We start from the raw sequence: 25,686 nt of genomic DNA, 5'->3' as shown, positions 1-25,686 counted from the left end.
AAAAACCAAATGAATTAAAGGCTCTTTCTGTCCTTATTGAGTGCACAAATACTAATTCATACATCCCTCCTACATTGTGCCTTATGAAAGCCAACTGCTTCCAAGGTTAAATAATTAAAATAAATAGTGTTAATCAGCATTTGAAGCTACATTATCCCTTCTCAAGTCTCCCTTCCTGCAGCTCTTACACCTGGATGCTTTCCCAAATTAGAAGACACCCATGAAGTCAAGCATCTCCACACAAAAGCCCCCTAAGGCCCAAAGGCACCGAGACACAAGACATGTTTGATGTTCCCAGCCAGTTTTGCCCAGATTTAACTTAATGAGGTAAAAAGCACAGTAATGAAGCAAAAATAATGAAATACATTCTAGGAGGAAATATTCCCAGCATTATTAACCCAATCAAAAACCTCCTAATCCTATTACGAACCAGAAGGTTCAGCTGCACTTCCAGCAGGTCTTGAACACAAAGGCCAAAAGAAGATTACACTTCTGGGTTTATCAGCTATTAAATAACTTGCAGTTTCAAATCTCCACTTGCAGTCACATATTCCTGCAAGCCTTGAATTTCCAAAATGCACTGGAGATGTGCTGGGATGAAGCCTGACCCGGATATACAGGAGGAAGCACGAGGAAAGAAGTGAGAAGAAAAAGAAGTCAAACTCTTGACTGGTCAGAAAAAATCCATTACTATGTATTAATCTGGTTATTTAGGTAGGTTTATTGTTCACAAAACACTATCAGGAGTTTAGTTGTTTAAATCTGTTGTATTCTCATTATCTAGAATGGACAGAAGATCCAAGAAACTGGAATCTGTTGCTTGGAGGAGCAGCACAAACAGGCAACATTTCCCTCAGTTGGTCCACACCACCTTCTTCATTTACACAAGGAGAGTTTTGTTGTGTCTGCATCAGGAATAAAGACCCTGGACTGACAACTGTAAGAGTTAGGCATGCTGGGTGGTTTTAACCAGCAGTGAATTACCTCTAACAGCACCTTACACAAAATAAGAAGTTTATACATAGAGAAGTTCTCTGGGGGAAGAGCTCTCTGCAAAGCTTAGAGACCAAGTCAGATCAAGGGATCCACAACGATGCTCCTGAACACAGACAATTATAGACAGGGGTTTTATCAGAATGAGACAATAAAACCCCATGCCCCAGGAGTAGTGCAAGTTTATTGCCTGATTTTATGCTGACTATTTCCTTCTAGCAAAGCACACGTGGACACAAATAATGAGGAATCATGGACATGGAACCATCCAGGGCCAACCACAAGGACCATCCAGTCTAACCCCTGCCCTGCACAGACACCCCAACAATCCCACCCAGAGGCTCCTGGAGCTCTGGCAGCCTCAGGGCTGAGCCCATTCTCTGGAGAGCCTGGCCAGTGCCCAGCACCCTCTGAGGGAAGAACTTTTCCTGATCTCCAGACTAAACCCCTCCGACAGCTCCAGCTGTTCTCTGGGTCCTGTACCTGATCACCAGAATTTGGGGGAAGACGAGATAACTATGTAGCACCAGACTCCAAAGACAGCTGCCTCCAACATGAGGAGACAACAAGGAGTAACACTCCCCAGGTCCCAGGGCACCGAACTGACCCCAGCGTACCAACGGGTGAAGTTAAAATTAAATTACATCCCTCCTTCTATTCCAATCCCTTAATAAACATCCTTTTATTAAAAGCATCTTAAATTGGGCTGTAGAAGATGGAAGCATTGAATAAACATCATGGTTCTAACAGGATTATTCCAGCTCCTGTAGAAAGGATTGAAGATCATACAAGAGGGGCTTGGGGATTGCCTAATAAACATGCCACAGATGGCAGGCAGACTTGCTTCCTGGCACACATTCCCAGACCCCAAGGTACTAAGGAATGTCTCTCTGCTTTTACAAACGCTAATTTAATGGTGGTGACATTTTTGAGGACCAGAATGAGACCACAAAACTCTCTTCACTTCAGGCACAGAACCAGATGGTAACAAGTTTCAGCTGGTACAATCTGTTCTGGATTTAAATCAGCCACCTAAAAGTCAAGGTCTCTGCACACCAAGATCCAGAAAATTCAAACCCTCTTGCACTTTTGTTCACTTGGGTGTATTCTCGACCTATTTAGGAGCAGGTAAGAGATATCCACAACTACAACAGCCCCAGAAGAAGGTCCCCACCCATGCTGTGGGATCCTCTGCTCCCCAGGTGCTCCAGCATTCCAGCCCAATCCAAGAGGCAGCCATGGGCAGGCAGTGCCAATCTGCTCAGTGCACAGCATGCTCTTAATGAGAGCTGAAGCTATCTCTGATTACAGAGGAAATTCCTGGCAATTTGTTCCAAGTGTGGTTGCTTGATGTTTTCAAACTGTGGGCCTGGACTAAGAGAATCCCTCAGCATCCCACTGGAGCCTGCAGTTCTAAAGCTGAGGCAGAGAAAACCAAAAGTCTTTTCCAAACCATTCACCCTCACATGCCAGAACCCACTGCACTTGTTCCTTGGGATGCTCCAAAAAACACTCCCAGGTCACAAGGGGGATGAAACTCTCTTCTCCTGGTGCCCTAAGCTCTGCACACTGCCTCTGCAGGAGCCCTCTCCTCCTCTGTTCACTCCATGGACAGAGGGAAGCACTTTCCTGCTGCTCCCAGCCCAGCTGCTCTGGAAGTGCTCTGCTTTCCCATTATTCCATCCTACAATGGCTGTCCCATTCATGAGTGCAAGGCACACTGGAATGGGGCAGATTTTCAGCTGCTTTCTGTTAAGGGCTCTGGGAATGCTCTCAGCCTGCTCTGGATTCTTCCATCCATCACGGGATGGTGCCTATTGTCAATCCAGGCCCTACCTGAGCTGTGGATAACCTGCTCTGGGAGCCACATCCAAGGAGGAACTGCTCTGCTCCTTTTCCAATGGCTTCTCCTTTCCTCCACACACTGTGAAATGGAATTGTGTCAAACCAGCCCCTTAACCAGCCCCTTCTGCAGCCTCAAGCCAGGAGAGGAGGCAGAGGGGCCATGCCCCTCCTCTCTCTGTTGGAACGAGGGAAAAACATGCAAAACCCAACAGGAATATGAAATTTTATGTACTTGGGGCCACATCTGGCCATAACATCACTGCAGCAGCATGTGCTGCAGATTCCCTTGTGCCAGAGCTCAGCACATTCCTGAGAGCAGCACTATGATTTCAAGGCCCTGGAATTTAGGAAGTAGAGATGCTGCCTGTTGCTGCAAAGATGGGGTGTGGGACTGTTCCATATTGCTGTCAAGGTCTCCTCGTTGTGCTGCACAAACTGACCCTAAAGGGCAGCAAAGAGCTGGAGGGTGTCTGTCAGGAAAGCCCTCAGAGGAGGAGGAACAGGGAGCCATGCTCTCATTCTGGCTCTGTCAGATGGAAACAGTGGAGGAGTAGGAGAGAGAGACATCCAACCACAGCACCACAGCACCAGCTGTTTCTGTCTGTTCAGGTAAGGCTAAAGAAAACCAAACACAGGTACAATGCTCACTTGCACCTGACTTTTCAGGTTAAAAATCCCATACACAGTTCCCAAACTCTCCCTTTCAGGCCACTTGGCATAATGCCATCATCTTATCACACACTTATAGTAAACTGCTCCAGCTCCTAGAGTTCTGGTGAGGGACAGCAATTCCTTTTATCACTTACTAGAATTCAAGACATTACCTCATCTCCCAACCCCCAGATGTGCTGGGACAGGCAGCTCTGAAGCAGCCAGGACAGTGAGGGGTCACTGGTGGAACCAAAGAATTTGTTAACCCTTGTTCTCCTCCAGAGCATGGCCTCTGCCAAGGGGAAGGGTGAAGAGTCTGGAGGGGCCACAAAAGGAGCAGCTGAGGGCACTCGGTGTGTTCAGCCTGGAGAAGAGGAGCCAGAGGGGAGCCCTCTCTGGGGGCTGCAGCTCTGATCTCTGCTCTGTGAGCAAGGACAGGACTGAGGGAAGGCTGGAGCTGTGTCAGGTTTAGGTTGGGTATCAGGAAAGGCTCTTCCCCCAGAGGGGGCTGGCACTGCCCAGGCTGCCCAGGGAACAGGCACAGCCCTGAGGCTGCCAGAGCTCCAGGAGCCTCTGGACAGGGTGGGATTGTTGGGGTGTCTGTGCAGGGCAGGGGTTGGACTCATCCCTGTGAGTCTCTTCCAGCTAAGGACATTCCCTGGTTCTGTGAGATCCCCACTTAAAGAAACTCTTGAGCCTGACGAGATGCTGAGATCCCACCTAGTTAACAGCAAGGAAAGACTGCTGAGCCCAGGCTGAGCACTCAGAGCAATCTGCCCACACCAGCAGTGACACATTCTATCTCTGCCCAAACTCCATTTAGTACCTAATGACATCCAAAGCCTAAAGCATCCACCAGTATTTTCACTCACTACTGCCTCAAGAGCAGTCCCTACCTCACAAAGACTCACTTTGATGAGTATTTATTAACTCAGGGGTCTGATGGAGAAATCAATGACCCTTAATCAGATTCTAATTCAAACAAAGTGGTCTTGTCCTTATCTTTTATGCAGAAATACCCCCTTGCTGCATTAGGAATGACTGGACAAAGGCAAGACAACCTTTGTTCAGTGTTCAATCACCAACGCAGCGTGAGTGGGTAAAACACAGTTATTTATGGTTTGTTGCTGTTAAAGGAATTAATAATACATTCATCTGAATCCCATGTCAGCCTAGGTCCCTTTATCTCTAAAGGGAAACAGCAGGATTTAAAGTGCCCAAGAATTAGCAAAATTACTCTCTCATCACTTTCTAAAACAAAGCAAACAAATGAAACCATAATGGAAATTCACAAACTAAAAAATGTGTGGAAAGAGGAAACTTCCACTCATCTTGTTCTTAACACAAGTACCAGGTTGTTCCTTGAAGCCCAGGGGAGACAAATCACAGATGCAATGAACAGATTAAACTTTCATCCAAACCCCCATTTAGCTTGGGAATAGCATAACATAACATAACATAACATAACATAACATAACATAACATAACATAACATAACATAACATAACATAACATAACACAACATAACATATAACGCAACATAATACAGAAACTCAGCTCCTGACAAGGGTCCAAGTGAGATACACAGAAAAATATTCAGAATTTAAATTTACCCAAATCTCTAATAGTTTGGGGGTACAGAAAACTGTGCCTGGGGACAGGTTATTCTGTAAGGCTTTGATCCCCTTTCAAGCCTTACTGGTGTCCCAAGTGCAGGCACCTGCATTTTGATTCTTTGCAGAATGATTTGGGTTGGATCAGCTTGTACCTGCCACAGGCAGGGACAGTTTCCACCAGACCAGGCTGCTCCAGGCCCTGTCCAACCTTCACCCAAGGAGAGTGTTCTGAGGGAAGCCCTGACAGTGGCTGGGAACAGGAGCCACCATTTATGTTGCTCCACTGCTCAATCTCTCAGCAGGAATCAGGTGGGGAAAAGCTCTGCAGCCCCCAGGCCTCTCTGGCCCCAAAAGCCACAATGCCTGGAGCTTCACCTGCCTCCTACCCCTGGGCCTTGCTGTTCCTCCCTGTCCCTCACACACAAGGGCTGGCTCCACACAGTGGGAGCACAGCCACCCTCTGGAGCCCCCGAGGACTCTCAGCTGCCACAGAAGCTCTGTGGTCACTCCAGCAGCATGGCAGGGACACAAGCTGACCCTCACTTCCAGCAGTCAGGAAACAGGAACAGGAAAGCAGAATATTCCAGCTGGCTGGAGATTTGGCAGAGCCCACCCTCTATAGATGCACTGACTCAATGGGAAAATATCAAGGAAAGAAAAGAAATCCCTTAATTACAATAGATTTTGAGAAGCTGCCCAGAATGTTCTCTTCTTCCCCTCTCCTGCGCCACACGAGTAGCTTCCCTGTGTAGATGAGGTTTACCAGGAAGGAATGTTTTGATCTGTGACAAAAGCCAGGCAGCATCTCAGGGTTTGCTCTGAAACCCTGCTGTGTCCTCCTCCCTGCTCTGTGAGCCTCAGCCCCCAGCCCACAGCCTTCACTCCCAACAACCCTGCAGCAAGAGTGCAAGAACAGCTCCAACACCACTGATGCCTCCCAGAGACACTTCAGCCTCTAATTTCCCAGCCACGGAGAATGAGCATCTGCACAGTCCCAAGCACAACCACAAATTTCACTTTCCCCATCGTGTTTTATCTAAAATGTTCATCATTCAGGTGAAGTGTTCCTTCCATGACCTGTTTCCAGGCATGTCCTGGTCTGGAAGGTCAGCTGCAGTTTAATGTTTCAGAGGTTGGCAGGGGGCTTGGATCCACTTCAGGCTCTCCCCATCACCTCCTCATTCCCAACCCACCCTTGGCCTCTCATGCTGCTTCTCTTCCTCAAAACAAATCCACTCTCCTTAACAGCTGACTTGCTTAGGCCTTCCTGCTTGATCCACAGATGTATAAATTTACAAGAGCAGAGGGAACATCAGGCTTTCTTCTATCTCACACCTCATTCCTTATACATCCCACTTTCCCCATCCCAGTATCTTTCATCTCCCCTTTTTTCTGGCCCCACTACCTGCCTATTTGGCCCCCTCCTTTTTCAGTTAAGCTTCTCCATTCTCAAGTCAGCCCCACAGATTATTTATCTAACAGAGGATACAACGAGACCGATTCATTCCACATATATCACTAAACTCTATTTCTCCATTCTTCTTATAACCCCCATTTATCTCCTATTCTGGACTTTTCTGTAACTAGCCCTTTGTCTCAGCTCTTTTATGAGAAATCATTTGTGCAACTCATTTTCCTGACCCATTTTTTAGAATTACAGAACTGCACCATCTTGTACAAAACTCCTCTTGTAAAATCTATGAGAGAGGACACAGGGCACCTCTAGAATGTTTAACCTGGAAGTCAGGCCATGCCTCAAACTGCCTGATCCACCAGCAAAACACATTCCTCCTCATCCGTGCTAATTTTTTCTAATTTTTCAAGATGCTTTTAGTTTCTGTTACAGACTCCATGAGGAACTAATGTTGAATAAACTTGTATGTAATTTATAAATACCAATTTATGGTATTGGTGTGCTAACAAAGTGCTGCCAATAGGTCACTGCAAGGTTCAAGCCACACCCTTAATTCACTTTATTTCTACACTGGTCACAGACAACTCAGTTCCTTATTGAGCAGAAGCTGAGAATGGGATAGGAGGAAGAGGGGGAGGCTGGGAATGCTCTGCTCCAACGCCAGGTCTTACCTGTGAGAGCCCAGGGGACGATGCATGTCCCGGTGGCGTTGCAGCAAGGTTTGGGTGTCCCTTAGTTATTTCATGTGCAGTGTAAGGGGATGGGGCAGGAGGACCCGGCTGTCTTGCTACTTGTGTTACCTGTGTAGAGATAAACTGTTAGTAAAACATTACATTAGTAATCAGTCTGCAGAGACTCCATTGTACATATCTAGAGAGATAATATATATTTATCTAAGTGAAACACAGCACAAGTCATTTAACTATTTATGTGATTCAGGAAAATGTGGAAGGATCAAAAAATCAGAGCACCAGCTGGAGTCACTGGTGGAAATGTGTGGGATCCCTTTGCCTTCAGGCCTGGGACCTTCTGATCCCTTCATGAGAAGCCACATCAAAAAATATTGGGATTTTGCAAGGGGATACAGATTACCAGCAACAAAATAAGGGGGGAAATTGCATATTCCCTGCAGAGAGGCCATGGTATCTGCAAGGCTTGGTACAAACAAAGAATGATATAGCAAAGCAATTCTTGCATATGTTTCATCTCCTTTCTCAACTTATACTCAGCAAAACACAATAAGCAAAATGCTCGAAAAATGTTTTCGTGGCACACAAATATTTGGTCCTCTTTACTATCTCCATGATGGCAATGCTTTAAATATATTTTAGAGAGTGGCTATACTAAAAAAAAGGGGAATCATAGGAAAAAAGAGTCAGACAACTATTGGGTGACACCTCTGGCTATTCAACACAATTAAGTTTTGGCAGGTTGGGTTAAAACTCACACTACTGAAATCCAGCATTTGCTTCTCACTGACCTTTTCTCACGTACTCGTTTGCTGAAAAACACCACTTAATCATGGAATGGTTTGGGTTGGAAGAGACCTTAAATCCATCCAGTGCCACCCCCTGCCATGGACAAGGACACCTTCCACCATCCCAGGCTCCTACAAGCCTTGTCCAACCTGGCCCTGGACACTGCCAGGGATACAGGGGCAGCCACATCTTCTCTAGGCACTCTGTGCCAGGGCCTTTCCAGCCTCACAGGGAGGAATTCCTTCCCAATGTCCCATCTAACACTCCTCAGTCTCAGCTAAAGGCACCTGAAGCCAGAGGTCACTGGCACTGCGCAGGCCAAAGTGTGCAATAATGTCCTTAGCAGGGTAAAGAAGGCAGAGGGAATTCCTGGCTCCTTTAATGGACTACTAGCTCCAAGCTCCAAGAGAGCAGAAGTCACAGAGTTCACCACTTAAGTGCTTTTTCCAAGTCACTTTACTGCACTTGGGATGTCCACGCCTGTTGTTACAGCTCCTAAACCACTGCAGCAGCTGCGCCAGCAGCGAAATCCCACAAAATCACAACATGCAACAGCTCCAGCCTTGGGAATGGGCCAGGAGCCTTCAGTGTGGGAAGATTTACAGCCCCCGAGTGCTCATCAGAGGAAAGGGTGGGTCAGTCACAGAACCTCATCCTCTGTCCCCAACCAGATCCTTCCCTTCACCAGGGATGAATCATCTCTTTTTCAGGCTGATCTCTCTTGGCAGGTGTGCACATGCAGCCTCAGTTGAATCAGAGCCAGCCTCACAGAGAGTTCCACACAACTTGCCACATCCCTGAGAAAATTAAAGTGTCTCCCATGACTCCTGTATCAACTCTGAAAGAGTTGCCATGTTAGTTGTGCAGCACTCGCTGCTTAAAGGTGACTATGGATTGTGATGGGTATCAAATAATGCAGTCAGAGAGGGGGAGGAAGCAAAGGCAACCCAAAATACAAGGAAATCACTCCTATCACCAGCCCCAGTGGCAGGTTGTGCCCGTGCTCCTCACTACGATTCTCCTTGAATGGCACTTCTTGGGGGAAAATAGAGGTTATTTTGTGACAGCTGTGGGACTTCAACCACTGCCAGTTTTCACCTTCCTACTCTCAGCAGTGCAAACACTGCTCCAGCTAAGGCTGGAGCCATCCAAAATCCTCTGATCCAACAGCAGGCAAGTCCACATGGGATTTTAACAAAGGGGACAAGGCACTACCAATACCTCAGGTCAGTGTGATTATCCAGCAGTCCTCTTCCTCCCCAGAAATTGTAACATGCAAACAGAATCATGGAGTAGAATCCCAGAATCACTAAGGTTGGAAAGCCTCCAATATCATCTGGTTCAACCATTAACCCAGTACTGCCAGGTCCACCCCTAAACCACGTTCCCAAAGTGCCACATCCCCACACCTTCTGAACTTCCAGAGATGCTGACTCCAGCACTGCCTTGGGGAAAATAACCCAAGCTGGAGGTAACTAAAAGACATCAGGAAACACTCTCATGATTGGGTCTGAAATCTGGAAGCTGAGCTGAGAGGAAAACTGCAGCTGCTTGAATAAGTCCATGATATACCCTCATGCAGACACAATAGACAGAGGCCTGTCTATTAAAACTGGCTTGAAAGCCTAACGAAGGCAGCAGAACATTATAAAATTGCACCAGATTGATAGTTTGGCAACAGCACACTTGGAGAGAAATCCATAGGAGCCTACCACTGATTTTTCAGGACCTCCTAAGGCTAGCCAAGTCTAGCTTAGGGCACACAAACCAAGGACTGCTGTTCGTTCCAGCAGAGGTGAAAGCACAGAGAGCCTTTCTCAGCAGCTACACCAATGTTGGTGTTTCCACACTTTCCTCTTCCTACAACAAATTATTTACAAATAAACTGAATATACTGAATAAACTGAAGATACTGATTTTAATGTAAACAGATAGTAAAGGAAGACAAACTTACTGACTTTGAGTGTTTTCTCAGCAATTTTTAACAAAGGTAAAAGGTAGAGACTGTCTAAGCTCATCACTCCTGAGGTACCTGCCCCTGTAGAGCCCAGGATGTGGTTTGCTGTTTCTTAAATGGCCTGAAATGACTACAGAAGCAAATATCCTCCTTAAATCTATAGGCTAAATTGTTCTCCTAAAACTGGAAGCAGAAAATTGCATATTAATTTGTTAGGGTGTCACTTTCTATTTTCCCTGAGTAGCAAGAGCTAGTTTTAGTTTTTCAGAAGCCTTAATCCTATATTTTAAAGGAAGCAGGTAATGAAATACAAAATAAAAACTCAGTCTGGAAATCTTGCTTTTCTTTCTGAGATCTTTTACACCTTTTGCATTTAGCATCTTCTACAAGTCTGGGATTTCTCTTTACTCCATCCAAGTCCCTGGTTTCAGGTAATTCAGAAGCTGCAGCTGCTCCATCCCTGGAAGTGTCTAAGGCCAGGTTGGATAGGGCTTGGAGCAACCTGGAATAGTGGAAGGTGTCCCTGCCCATGGCAAGGGGTGGCACTGGATGAGCATTAAGGACCATTCCAACCCAAACCATTCCATGATTCTAGGCTGGAACAGGATGAGGAACTGAGCTTCCCTCCTGTATGTTCCACAGCCTCTGCAGCAGCCTCCTGACCCAGATCCTCCCTTTAAGCACAGGGTGCTGGAGCAGCTGATCCTCCCTAATCCCTTTTCTACAGGATTCTCTTCACTGCAGGAAGATCCCTTTAAAGGACATGAAGGTGAATCATGGAACCTCTACTGGGTGTGAAACACTCGGGGGGACCAATGGGCAGCCCGGGACAAGAGACAACCAAACACCCTAAGAGTGAATGATGGAGTCAACCCTTAGTTCTTGAAAATCTGGGACAGGGGGATTCTTCAGCACCACACTTCCCCATTACCTTCCTTGCCCCCAGCTGGTGTGAGCTGGGCACCCTGACTGGAGCTGGTACCTGCTCCAAAGGCACAGGGGGGGACAGCAATTAATGAGTGGCTTCAAGAAGTGCTGGATCCAGCTCTGCACAGGGAGCCTGATCCAGGCTGCACTCGACCAAGTGACTTCTGCCCACACAAACACACCTTGTTAACACTCACTCCTCATCACCTCTCCTCCAGAAGTCACTCACAGAAGCACAGAATGGTTTGGGTTCGAAGGGACCTTGTATCCATCCCATTCCATTGGCAGGATACTTTCTACTGGGCCAGGTTGCTCAGAGCATCAGTGTTGCTTCTCAGCCCATGAAAGTTTATCCCAGATAGTTTTAGTCCAAGCTTCAGCATTTCCAATCACAACATGCTACTAAAGCAATTACAAACCTCCACCAAAACCTGCCAAAACCAGTTATTTGTGCAAAAACTGCATGTCCATGAACACTGTTACTGTTCTTATCCAATTCCAGAATTGTGCCTTGGGCTGAATTTGAAGAGCGTATCTGCTTCTGCTCATTAATCTCATTTTCTATAGATTTAGCCCCATTCCCCTGGGACAGGACAGGGTGGGTGGTGGGATTTACAGTCACTTTGTGTGCAGTTGCCATCCCGTCAGAGATCTACATCTTTCAAAAAAACTCCAAACCAAAAAACTCTCTTGAATATATTTCTTTGAAATAATTTACAACAGAAACAGAATTTCATTCTTATGCCCCTTCTGAACTCAGCAGGTTTGGGATCTTTGACACCACACAAGTAATCACCCCTATTTCTTGCAGTATAGAGGATTAGGAAACACCAGGCAAGAAGCTGTTTACAGGACAACCCCAAATCTTTATGTCCAAAAGTAGCTCTGCAATAGAGCATTCTCCATTATTGATGAAGGAAAATTATTACAAGGGTAGATTATTGAAATAATTATTTCCAACTGTGGTTTGCTTTCAAATAATTTTACTGCTGTATTTATTTATTAAAAAACCCAAACGTACAATCCACTCAGTATGTCACAATAAATAAATAAAGATGACTTATAATGAATTTAGGTGGGTTTGGTTTTAATACCAGTATGACTTCCTTGATAAAGAGGTTCTACCAAAGCCTTGTTGTAAATTTTGAGTATCTCCAAGTTCTCAGATAAACTTCATCCCACTTGGTCTCTTCCTCACCTCCTACCTCTGTACTACAGAAAAATGTGTTCCTCAGATTCAGTTTTATTATTTGGGCTCATAGTGGAAGCCACATGATTTTCAATTTCTATTTTGGTAGCTGTGGGGAAAAGAGGATCCTGGAATGTGCAACCAAGGTCCTGATAATGCACATGGAAAGACATTGAAAGGATAATTGAATTTTCATCTTTATCTAACTAAAAATTGTGGGCTCATCTGTGGGTGTTCCATATCTCAAGTGATTCCTCCTCCCACCCCATGCATGATGCACAGGGAAGCAGCTCAGAGTCACCACGTGGTGTTTATGGACCCCAGACCTCTTCCCACACCAGCAATGCTCTGACAAAACATACATCCCTGGAAATGATGATCCATAACCCACGTGAATTCCAGTGAAAGTGAATAAAACTCCAACAGGAAAAAGCAGCCCCTGGGTGCTGAGGATGCACTTGAAGGTTGGACTTTAAGATCTTGGAGGCCTTTTCCAACCTTCATGATTCTATGATCTCATACTGCTCTCCCTCATCTTCAATTAGGGGATTTTTGTAAAATCTAGACAAATTGTATCAAATTAATCAAATAAAAAATGGCTGCTTAATGCAAGCCAGGCCTTAACATGGTGCTGTTACTTGTGTAACAAACCACTGAGACCTTTCATGAATGAACTTGTCAGGGCCCTCCCATGATGTGTTTTTTCCAACTCAATTCATTTTTCCCTGGACTCCCTCTGAATCTGAAATCTGCCTGGGGCTTCAAATGGAAGCCTGAAAGGAACCCAGATGAGAAATTTCTCTCTCCAAAATATGACATTTTCTCTCAAACTTGTGCATTCTCAAATCCTGAGCTGAGATATTCCCAGCCCTGTATTCTATTCCTGTAACATAGCAAGAAGTTATATTTTTCTACACTGAAAAGCTATTTTAGGTCATTCTTCACAGTTACTTTTCTATTTTACATTAATTTAAATTTTTACAGTCATATTTTCCCCACAGGCATCTGCATTATATCTTGGGAAGAAAGAACTGAAAAAAATAACCTTCTTTAAAGCACTTCAGATACTTTTTAAAGTGTTTTTTAAGTGTTGTATGGGATATACAAAAGATAATATAAACTGAATTATTTATTATAACTGTTTGTACATTTATGTTCACAGAATGGTTTGGGTTGGAAGGGACCTTAAAAGCTTCTCTTGTTACATGGGCAGGGACATTTTCCACTATCCCAGGGTGCTCCCAGCCCCATCCAACATCCAACCTGGCCTTAGACATTGCCAGGGATGGGGCAGCCACAGCTGCTCTGGGTACCCTGTGCCAGGGCCTCACCACTCTCCCAGGGAGGAATTTCTTCTCAATTTGTTCTTTTGGTTTTGCTTTTCTGCACACAAACGTTTCTGTATCAGATATTGAGAACAGAGAGTGTGCAGAACCTGCAGCTCAGGTTTGTTGATTCACTGCTGTCAATGCCACAAGCCTCAAAATCTTCACTTGTCAGAGCTGTATCCCAACCATTCCAACTCACCTGGATGGGAACCCATGGCTCCCTGGCCACCACAGCACCCATGGCCACACCTGAGTACTTCTGCCACTACAGCCACCTGAGCCGCTGCATTTCTAGGACCAAGGGGCACTTGGCAGCACTTCTACCTTTAATCCTGCCCAGAGCTTATCATAGAAATCCTGACAGCAGTAGTAGAGGAGGCATCACAAAACTCCTCTACAACCCAAAAAAGGGAAGGGCTAAATATCATCATCATCATCATTGTTGAATTATCATGGAATGGTTTGGATTAGGAGGGACTTCAATCCTCCTCATCCTGTTCCACCCCTGCCATGGGCAGGGACACCTTTCACCATCCTAGGCAGCTGCAAACCCAGAGCCCAACCTGGCCTTGGACACTGCCAGAGATCCAGGGATCCAGCTGCTCTGGGCAAGAGATCTCCAGGTGCCCCCAGGGAGCCAGAGGCAAGAACCCCATTCCCAGTCACTCCTGCAAACAGAGAAGGAGAAAACCTTGCACAGCAGCTTATTTTGCTCTATGAGCAGCTTATGTTCCTGCATAAAACACAGAGAATTTATCCCATCTACAGCTTTTCTTCCTGTTTTCCAAATAATTAAAAGAGCAGCTTAAAAGCAAGGTTTTTTGGCATTAAAAATATTTGCACTACCCCAACCAGAAAAGCAAAATATGACTTTCCCAGGGCTGTGCTGATTTAGCAAAGCTTATAAATAACCCCAGGCTTCCAGCTATTACCACTGGAAAAAAAGAAGTGAATAAAGGGAAAAGACTATCATGTTCACAAATAAGCATCACTGTTTCTACACTGAATTTCTACAATAATCAATATTATACATAAGCAATCATCTAGGACAGTGAGCCAAATGCAGCCATCCCAAATATTCTATTTACTATCAAAATATTTCTTCTTCTGTGCACTGGAATGTTTCAAGTGAAAACAAATCTTTCTTGATTATTTTTCTCATAAGAAGGTTAGAAATGTGAAGCCAATAGTCCACAAAAAAATCAGTCTGTGAGATGTAGGGGAAAGAGATGGAGCCACCCAAGCGAAAATATGGCCAAAATACTGTCCCAGTGTTCCAATGACACTGTTGGGAAAACCTACTCTCCAATATGTTAAATAAAACTAGGGACACTTAAAAACAGCAGTGGACCCACAAGTCCTCCAAAGATTTCTTCCTTTGTTATTCCCATGAAACACAAGAAGGTTCTTCATAAAACCATAACTAAGGTTGGAAAGGACCTCAAAGACCAAGCCCAGTGTTCAACCAATATCCCAATGCCCACCCAACCCTGTCCCCAGGTGCCACATCCACACAACTTTTGAACACTTCCAGGGATGTGACTCCACCGCTGCCCTGGCAGCCAGTGCCAATGTCTGAGCATGCTTTCAGTGAAGAGATTTTCCCAATATCCAGTGTGAACTTCCCTTGGCACAAATTGAGGCTGTGTCCCCTTGTCCTGTCCTTGTTTCCTGGGAGCAGAGCCTGACCCCCAACTGGCTGCACCCTCCTGTCAGGGAGTGGTGGAGAACCAGAAGGGATCCCCTCCTTTTTCTACTCACACACAACTGAGAGAATCTTTTTGAGCACCGTTTGAGAGGGCAAAAAGAAGTTGCATTTTCTGCAGTGCATGATTTCTAAGTGCAGTTTCTGGCTGCACTGGGGCTTTGCACAGCCTGTGATCCCCTCACACTGCCCGAGCCCCAGCAGATACTCACAGTGCTGTACACAGCCGAGACGGTGGGAGTGAAGATCCGATCCTCCAGGGGCTGCTGGACAGGACCTCGGGGGATTCTGCAACACAGCGAGTCAAGGAAAGCAGCATGGAAGGCAGGGCTGTGCTGAGGACACCCCAGGGACACCCACCCCAGGCTGGCAGCTCGGATCCTTCAGGATCTCCCGCGGCTCCAGAGGCAGCTGCTCCCACAGTAGGGAAGAGGGAACCAACACAAACTCCTGGCAAATAACCCCCAAAACCTTGGGCCTGGCAAGAGCGTCCCCCGCCTCTGCTTTTATGTGAAAGGGAAAAACCCTGGAAGCCACAGGCCCCCAGCATTCAGCAGACAAACCCTGCAATCAGCAGGGCCCTGCTGGACAATGGCAGCTCCTGTTCTGCTAACCACGCAGGATTCCTGCTGGAATTGTTTCCTTGTTTGCCTCTCTTCACCCAGTGACTCCTTTCCTCATCCACCCACCAAAATAAAGGGCTGTCAGGGGGATGGGAGCTTTTGAGGAGCTGCTGCAGGGTGACTTAAAGGCCAATTGCTAGAGTTGTCTTAATTGTAAAGGCATTGTGGAAATAGAACTGGAAAAAAAAAGGGAAAAAAACTATGCACATCCCCCCGCCCCCCCTCAACAGCATCTGGTTTATTTGTGGAATAAAACAGGGGGATACAGGGATCCATAAGAATAAAAAAGCTTGACTTGGGTAACTTTGTGGCCTCATACAGATCTAGACAATACCCAATGCCCACTGTCACAGAAAAGGCACTTGCTGAAAAATTTTCCTAAATGCCATAATTGGATTTCACCTTTTTGCTGTTTATATTTTACACACCAAAGTTTCATGGGAAATGAAAACAGGTGGATCAATTGAGATTCTTGCATACATGGAAGAACACAGACCTTATGTGTTAACATGGTGGGATACTTGAAAATAAAATAAAGTCATTACAACACTTCTTAGTTTTATTCTAACAAGGAAAAACACATTGCTAAGTTAAATTCTGAGATTAGTTTGAGTCAAAATTTCTTTGCACCCCAAGTTTGATCCCCAGATTAAGGCTGCTGCCCAAAGATTTGCAGGGATGACCATCACAGTGACAGGACAGTCCCTGCCAGCACTGACACAACTCAACAGCCACCCCAAGCTCCACAATCCCAACTATTCCACTTAAAATGGATCAAAAGTTAAGGCTGAAGTAAGGACTGTTCAGACACAATCTGCTCTGCCCCTGTCAACTGCTCACAGCACATCCCAGCTGGATCAGCTCCTCCTCCAGCAGTGCTGAGGCAAATTTACAGCATCAGAAACACAGAGTTAAATTCACAATCTCACTCTGCTCTGGCTCTGAACTCATCACTGAAAAGCTCCTCCTCACCAAACAGGCTCAGAAATTGCTCTAAAACTTCTCAGTTTTGCTATATATTTAATGTTTGAGCACCAGACACAATAAAAAGCTGCTTGATGGGATTATACTGGGAAGAGCCCAGCCCTGACCTTTGCAACACTTTTGCAGGGAGGCCCTGGTCTGTCACCCTGGCAGGTGACAAGGGACAGCCCAGGGCCAGCTCCAGGGCAGGAGAACCAGGAACAGGATCCAGCCCTGCTGGTGCCCAGGCTGCTGCTCATTCACCCTACATCTCTTCCTGCCTTTTTTAAACAATGGAAAGAATTTGTTTGCAGGCTCTAAGGCTCATCTGCCAGCTCAGGCCCAAGCAGTGTCATTTGATGAACAGAGAGGTTTTTAACAACCAAATGGGATTTAAAACCCTGATCTAGCCAAACAGCAATAAGATTTGTCACAAACTTCAACAGAGTTACTCCCAGCCTTCATCCCAAGGACCTTGCATTCACCCCCAGGTTTTGGAAAACAACAACAAAAAAGCAAAAATCTGAGAAAGAGTAAAAACACAGTGGAAGATGGAAAGAAAACTCAAATTTCCTGCTGTAGCACTATTCCCTCTCCCCCGGAACATCCCTATGACAGGGATGACAGCCTGAGGCCCAGGATGGAGCTGCCCCCCTTGTGTCACAGCTGAGATTTTTCCCCTGCAGGCACTCCTGGCAATTCATTGAAGCAATCGTTGCTTCAAAAGGGATCACTCCTGAGTTTGGAAAAACGGTTTCATCCTTGACAAGGTTGGGATTTATATTCTTATTTTAGAACTTATATAAGTCAGGAGGAAATAATCTCCTTTGAGCAGAGCAACCACTCTTTTTGCACCCAGGAAGAGCTACCTGGAGGAAGGAGCAGTTTAGATGGATTTGCAGATTTTGGAGTCACTGTTTAAGATCTCTCCTAGAAAGGGATGATTCTTGTCCCATCCAGAAGAAACTTTTTAAGTCCTTTTTGCCAAAGGATTTGACCTAGACACAAGACTGATATGAACAAAACACCTTAAATTCCAGTAAGCCTTAATGAAATAAGGCTGGAGAAAGCAATTATTTCCAATATCCAAGTTGTGGCATCCACAGACTGACTCGCTGCAAGAAGTTGAGCAAATAGAAAGGTTCTTGCTTCCCGGAGAGGAGCTGGACTAGTGGAGAGATTCCAGCTTCCCTGAGAGGAGCTGGGCAAGTGGAAAGGCTCCTGGTTCCCACCAAGCTTCTTGGAACTTGTTTCTCCCCAGTGGAAATCACCAACTTCCCTCTCCCTCCACTTGCCAAAGGAGCCTGTCCTGGGATAACAGCTGCTGTTATGTGGGAGAAGTGAGCCAGGGTGACAGCAAAGTTCATCACGATTCGTGCTGATGACACTCTTCTCCTGGGAATGGATTAAGTGACAGCATGGATACTCCACCAAGGAAGGTGAACAGGTCAGGGCAGGCAGGTGGGAAGCAGAACCTCATTCAGCAGCATCATTCACATGCACATTCACACCCACACCACCCCCAGGGCACTCACTCATCTGCTCTACACACAGATTTTGATGCCACTGGGGCTGCACATCCCAGAATGCAGCACAAGCCTTGGGATCGCTGCCCTTGGGCTGCCCCAGCACACCCAGGCAAGTGCAGGAGTTCAAAGTCCAGCCAGCCCAACCTCATTGCAGCACTGGATTCACCCCGGCCAGGAAGACCAGGACACCTTGAGTAATTCAGGCAGCTCTTTCATGTTACTGCCCTGCCATGCTGAGATCCAATTCAGGAGCATTCTGTGCCCTCCTCTTCCTCTCCCTCCTCCTGCCCTATATCCTGCCACACACACCACAGATTTGTGCCACCATGCTCCAAAATCACCCAGGGTGGGGGAGGGCAGGGGGGGCAGCAGGGGCAAAAAGCAAAGAAAATTGAAACCTCACATTGTTTTCAGAGCTCCTTCCACAGGGAGAAAAGACAAGGAGAGCAATGAAGGAGGAGAGACCCTGTTAAATCCAAGAAGAACCTCTTAAAGCACCATTAAGATTGGTAAAGTAGAACTGCAGTCTCTGCTTTGCTCATGTCAGGCTGAATGAATCCTCAGAGCTCTCCCTGCTCCATCAGCATCATGCCAGGATCCAGGAGAAGGACAGCAACTCTGGCAGTACCAGCACTGGATTCTGCTCGCTAACTCATAAATATATATTCAAAATCTCACCTAAGTGAGATACTTCTGGCAGATTCATAAATGCAGGCACAGATGCAATGGGAGTTCTACCTAGTCCCCATCTGGCTGCAGTAGTGATTACAAGCTAGGGAATTTCAGGAGCTATTACAGACCTAGCTATTACAGCTATTACAGTTCCTTTGGAGAAGGAACGTCGGCTGGAAACCAAATAGAATTTTTCTGGAAACCAAAAATCTCCCTAAAAGAGGAGGATCTCTCTTAATTAGGCAGCCATGGCCACACTCCGAGGAGAGGAGAATATCTGACTGCTCTGTAAAGTGATTAAGGAAAGAAAAACCAGCCTGGAGTTGCTGGAGCAACCAGTGACACTGCCAAATGCTGAGTGAAATTACAGCCAGCAGGAATCCCTTGCAGAAATCTCCTCCTTGTATCACATTTCTCTGCTTGTTCCAATCATACTACAGAACAGCAATTCTGTGAGATCTCCATGTGCTGTTACAGACCTGGAAACACACACCAAAATCAGCCCCTCCAGCAGGAATTTGTACAGGTTTCTCTGCTCCACCGAGATTGTAGGAAGACGGAAAGAATATTATTCCATTTTCTCCCAAAATGGATTCATTTTCCCTCATATGGTGCTTCTCACCTAAGTTCATTTCAGCAACTAACAACCATTTTACTCCAAGCACCACTGGCCTCTCCTTCCCTTCCAGCTCACAGCTCAGAGAAAGCACCTTTTCCCAGGAAAAAAACCACCCACGGGCACCTATGCAAACACCTTCAAAAAAACCATTCCAGAACTCCTGATTTTCATCCCTGCCCAGAAACGGAGCCAGTCTCTCACCGGCTTCCCCAGGGTTATATAATCCCCACGTGTCCCTGCTTGTACCAAAACTGTGCATTAAAAATCGTAAGGAAAAACTGTCAAACCAGATAGCAGAAGGGCAAGAAACCACATCAAATTTGAGCATTTCTTTCAGCATTTTGGTATAAGCAATCTATAAAACCCCTCCAAGCATGCAAGGATGTAACGGCAGGGAGCTTTCCAGGAACATGTTTCTCCTCTGCAGCCTCTTCTCTATTCATCATACAATTAAAATGCAGGAGGTGAACATCCCAACAGCAGCAACACTTCATTGAGCCAGCTGGGAAACCACATGGCTCTGAAAAGGTTCAAAGGGAAAAGCTGCCAGTCACAGTAGCTGCAGCTTCCCTGGTATCATCCCATCCTTCCCAGCTACACCATCCTTCACTTGTGGGATCAAGCCTTTTGTTCAGTGCACTCAGTCCTACCTGGCAGAAAGCTCTGGCAGTGAGATCCCAGAGGGCTCTAGCAGAGAGATCCCAGAGAGTTCTGGCAGTGAGATCCCAGAGAGTTGCAGCAGTGAGATCCAGGGAGCTCTGGCAGTGAGATCCCAGAGAGCTCTAGCAGTGAGATCCCAGAGGGTTCTGGCAGAAAGATCCCAGAGAGCTCTGTCAGGGAGACCCCAGAGAGCTCTGGCTGCGAGCCGGCTCAGCACTGCATCCTCTCCCTGCATCCATCATCCATGGCCCCATCCCATCACAGCCACATCCCACCGTGGCCCCATCCCATCACAGTCCCATCCCATCACAGGCACATCACAGCCCCATCCAATCCGTGCCACGCTGGGCTGGCTTCGGAGCTCTTCCTGCCCATCCCTGTGCAGGCAGAGCTCAAGCTCTTAAAGAGGCAGCACAAGGGGATTCTGTGGGGTTTGGTACCCGAACACACCAACGCAGCTGCAGTCTCACTGATTCCCCAGTTTTCATGCTGCGCAGAAAAGGGATGGGAGGCAGCATCATTCTCCTCTTAGCAAGTTGATATGGGATAATAATCCAGCCAAGCTTATAAAGAAAAGGATAAGGGAAAAAGATGAACTACCCCACAGCACAGAGTGGTTTGGAAAGCTGCATGGCAATGAATGAGCTCAGAAAGCATCAGTGCTCCCTATTAGAAGAATTAAATCGCAGCATAAACTCCTCAGCAGGAAATTTTGCAGCTTGTTTCCCCTCAGCTTTCATCTCGCTACTCCCAAACACCCCTTTACTTAGTAACTACTTCAGCAATCAATTTTCCCTTCAAAATCAATCCCTCTTTTGAGAGACCAGGTTTCAGAAGCCTGAGGAAGGAATGCTGGCAAAGCAAACTACAGCCTTTAGAAGACAAAACAACAATATCCCAAAGCAAACTTCACCAAGTGACACATTACCAGGTAAAAATTAAAGTATGTAAGATCAAAACAGTGTCGTCATCTCTCCATGCTGAAATATGACAACTGAACTGACTTCTTGCAAAGAAAAACAAAATTCAGGTTACAAAGTATCTCCAAACTTAGGTAAAGGCAGGATTGATGTTGCCTAGGTGACAATAATCCAATCCTCCTTGAATTTGCAGAACCTAGTCCCTAATTACAGAGGCCCATGCTGATTTCCCCCATTCCCTGTCATCCTCACATTTTCAGGTTACAGGACTCAAGCACCCTGGCCCTTCACAGCTGAGATACTCTTGATTATAATAGATGAAAGATAATTAATAGTACAAAAATCAAGATCAACATAATTCAAGGACTTTGGAAAACATTTGAAGACCACACCTAATAGAATGCTGACCCTCCATAACCACTCCCCTGCCTCCATCCAACGACATATCCCATCTCCCATCCTTGCAGAGACTGTGTTTTATTTTAGGGTGTGTTTGGGTGGGTTTTTTGTCTGTTCAGGGGTTTTTTGCTAGTGGATTCCCAACAAGGGGTTCATGCCTTTCAGCTGAGTCTCAAAGTAGTGAGGTGGCCTGTTTATGAAAAGAGTGCTTTTATCTCCATTTTCTCAGCTGGATGCAACTGCTCTTGTACAATGTGATGGGATGTCAAAACAAAGCACAACTCTGAGCCCTGACTATACCACAGGTCAAGCTCCAGCAGGGCATTGGTGTTTGGTGTTTATTGTAACTATACTAGGGAAAAACAGGTATAATTTTTGCTGGCATGTGCACTTATCTAAGGACTATTTCTGGCAAGTAAAATGTTTTAAAAACAGAGAAACACAATAGAAAGTGTTTGCAAAAAAATGGGATTCATGGCTTACAAGTACTGAAATTTTTAATGGAGCAGTACATCATCCCCATCAAGAGATGCAAACCTCCAGCGTCTGCCACTTTCCAGAACAACTTATACCCAGAAGGATCCGATGGCAAAAGCCAATATTAAGCTTGTTCCAACGTTTTATGGCCTGGTATAAAGCTCCTTAGTGCCACATGTGTAGTCAATGCTCACAGCCTGACTGCCATTTATCAGACACATAAATTTTAAGTAGATCAATGAAGTGTTTGTACAAACAACCTCTTTAATCCTTCATGTATTTTGTATATTAAACTGCATCACTGAACTCTCTTTAAATTCTTGTTAATAGGCTATTTTATACTTGGAACAAAACCTTAAATAAGGTATTTATCTTCTCCTTTTGTACCAGAAATGCACCTACATAAACACTGTTGATGTTTCACCACTCCTTTATTTCCTTGTTCAAAATCCCTGACTGCAGGACTCGTCCCTTGCTCCCCAACCAAACTCTGAGATGACAGCTGGAAGTTACCATCCTGTCCATCCCTGTGAGATTATGTGATCCTCATTAAATCATCCTCCCCAACCTCTGTCTGGATCCAAATATCACAGCGAGGCTTTCCCTGCTTATCCCAGCAAAACTTGCCATGAAATACATCTTGAGCTTTTTACCTAATTATGTATCATTAATCTCAGCATCAGCCTCCAGATAATCCCAAACACTGCCTTTCCCTGCTGTCTGCCACACAATGTCCCCCGAGCTGCACTTGCACGGAGCTGAATGGGAACAGGGAGAGCTTTCCAAAGAGAAAGGGCACACAAATCCCAATGAACCTCAATGCCTGTCAGAAAACAAGCTTTCCAGGGCCACAAATTGCAGCTTGAAAGGCAAATGTGACCTTTGAATGCTCACTGAACAGCGTGCCATCCCTCTCTTGCCCCCAGAATCCTGTCACTATCCAGGTTCCTGCTCCTCTCCCTATGGAAGTCCCGACGTGTTTCGGGACTCTGTGGACGCGGGTGTTGGCAGGTCCCAACATATTCCCAGCCCATCTGTCTCAGCAGCCAAAGCCACAATGAATGCCCTGCTTATACCCCAGCACATCTCCAAATCCTCCAACTTATATCACTTTAAATATCCATTCCACAAAACACTCCAGAAGCCCAGACTGGTTTGGGTTCTGAGGGTCCTCAAAGCTCATCCAGTCCTACCCCTGCCATGGGGAGGAACACCTTCCATTATCCCAGCCCCAAGCCCTATCCAACCTGGCCTTGGACTCAGCCAGGGGTGAGGCAGCCACAGCTGCCCTGTGTAACCTGTGCCAAGGTCTCCCCATCCTCATAAGGAAGAGTTTCTGTCCAGTATGCCATCTATCCCTGCCCTCTGGCAGTGGAAAGCCATTCCTCTTTGTCCTGTCAGTATCTGCCTGCATAAAAAGCCCATTTCTCCTCATCCTTTCCCTTCTGTCTTTGGTCCATGTGTGATAATCTCACAGTGAAGCCAAACGGGAATGCCAAAGGAAAGCTGGGGGCTAGGAGAAGGTAACAGAAAGAAAACTCATTTGTTGCAAATTATTCCCAGTATTCCCAGCATCCCACTGATTCCACGATGCTTTCAGATACAAACCAGCAATATTGGGAGCACCAGCTGCAATAGTTCCACCTGCAGACAAGCACCTAATTAGCTAGAGTCCATTACTTCCAGGCTCAGTTTTACATCTCTAAATTAAGCAGCTCACCCGCACTAAATCACCCCAGATCTCGCCTCACCCCACACATCTCCTCCCATGCAGAGAGTCCTGGGGGCTGGCAAGATCCACACCCAAGCAAACGCCAGAAAACCCCAATCAATTCTCCTGCCCGATACAAATGCGTTTCTAAGGGCAACCCGATTTTGTTAGTTCATCTCTGTCTCCCTCCTCAGCAACCTCAGCATGGAGGCAAACTGGCTATTTTCAGCTGAGACCTAGAAAGGTTGTTTGGGGTGGAAGAAACCGTGTCTAAACCCTGCTAATCCTGCTGAGATTTTCCTCAAAGCAGGGTGTTGGTGGGTGGGGGACAGGGCTGGAGACAACGCATGGAGTATTTCTGTAACTGTGAACCTTGAGGTGTATTTTTAATGCTCTCAGAAGTGTTCACAGCACAGCCTGAATAAGGTTAAATCCAGGTTTTAACCAAGCTGTGAAGTATTAGGAATTACCAAAAAAAAAAAAAAAAGCCACAGAGGGTCTCTGGGTCATGCCTGTGTCAGCTCAGGTAGCAAGGTGAACAATGTGCCAGGAGAGCATCTCTTGCTCAGCTACAGACAACTTCTAGCCAGCTGACTTGTCCTCTTTTCTCCATAAAACACCAGCCACTTCCATATGTTTTCAATTCACATTTTATTATCAAAATATATGGACTATTCTAAGAAATGAAAAAGTCAATACATCTCATCAGCTCCCTTCAGCTGGAAATCATGGCATTGCCACAGAGAGGCAGAGGGGAATGTGTCGATGTAGCCTTAAAATTCCATTAATTTTAAGAGGGTTATTTATGATTGTACTTGTCCATGTTAATTGAAACTCCCATTAGGCAGTAGGAAACAGGCAATGCTCAGGAACCTGGAGCAACCCTATTTGTCTTTCAACAGACCCTGCTGATCCAAGCGATTCCTCACGGATGTCTAGCCACAACCCCAGGGCAGACACCTTATAAACAGACTAAAATATAAGGGCAGGGAAAAAGCTCAACAAGGTGAGCTCTGGAGACTCCAGCTGAGTTCTGGAGAATGGTCTCTGAGTTACAGAGTAATATGGTGGGCCAACATCCCATAGACATATTCTAGATGAGGCCTGAACTCCAAAATGAACCAAATAAATAGGAAGCGGAGTTGTGTTACACCAGCAGCGCACACACTCAGCCAGCTCAGAGCAGCTGGACCCCAAAAACAGCCTCAAAGACCCAGGCAGGGCAGGAAGCTGGGCTCATGTCACGTGATACAGGGCTAAACACCTCCTAAAATTCGATGAAATTACTACAGATCTCTGCTGGAGCTGTGCTGCTCTCAGCAGTGATTAAGCTTTTCTTTGCTTTCTGACCAAGGAGAGAGCCAAGGCATGGGAATGAAGGATTTTGGTGCTCCTGCTCTTTACATCCACGTATTAAAGGCAAACCTGGATTTTTCTTTGTCATCTTAAGTTCTACACCAAGACATCATTCCCTTATTTCTTAAAACAAGTATCAAGTGATCAAAACACAGAGTCAGAGCAACCAGAGTGTGTTTGTAAAGATTTATAATGTGTAAATGCACATTTACAGGTGATTCATAGGCATGTAAAGCAGGGAAAGAAAACCTGCATTTCCCTGTTGCTGCTTAAGAGGAGCTGCACTTCCCCAGGCACCAGCCATGTGTGCAAATAAATCACATCCAACATGCCCTAGGTAAGATCTTCGTTACCCTGCTACCAAAGTTGGGGTGATGTTCTTGGAGAAGCCACTTCTGGCTGACAGGGAGGTCTGTGGGTCAAAAAAATACTGAGGTTTCCAAAACAGCAGGACAATGGGAAAGGAAATCATGGAATGGGTTGGGTTGGAAGGGACCTTAAAGATCACCCAAGTTCACTCCCTGCCATGGGCAGGGGCACCTTCTACTCTCCCAGGTTGCTCCAAGTCACATCCAACCTGGCACTGGATACTTCCAGGGATGGGGATGCCACAGTAACCTTTGCCAGGGGCACATCACCTTCACACAGTAGAAT

At 46.0% G+C, this 25,686-nt stretch overlaps 1 protein-coding gene across 4 annotated transcripts in view; it reads right to left on the bottom strand.

Moving 5' to 3' along the window:
• The window catches only part of EIF4G3 (eukaryotic translation initiation factor 4 gamma 3), a 144,481-nt gene that overhangs the window by 85,731 nt on the left and 33,064 nt on the right, over window positions 1-25,686 (bottom strand). For 3 of the 4 annotated variants that reach the window (XM_079326426.1, XM_079326427.1, XM_079326429.1), the window contains exons 2-3: window positions 15,316-15,391; window positions 7,191-7,334 (exon numbers count right to left, since the gene is read on the bottom strand). In XM_079326426.1, the coding sequence (XP_079182552.1) occupies window positions 7,191-7,334; window positions 15,316-15,391 (220 nt within the window). The remainder of the gene's footprint in view (window positions 1-7,190; window positions 7,335-15,315; window positions 15,392-25,686) is intronic. The other variant, XM_079326428.1, reaches the window with a different exon arrangement.

Source organism: Erithacus rubecula, assembly GCF_903797595.1.
Source record: "Erithacus rubecula genome assembly, chromosome: 24".
Classification (NCBI taxonomy): Eukaryota; Metazoa; Chordata; class Aves; order Passeriformes; family Muscicapidae; genus Erithacus; species Erithacus rubecula.
This window is presented reverse-complemented; position numbering and strand designations above follow the sequence as displayed.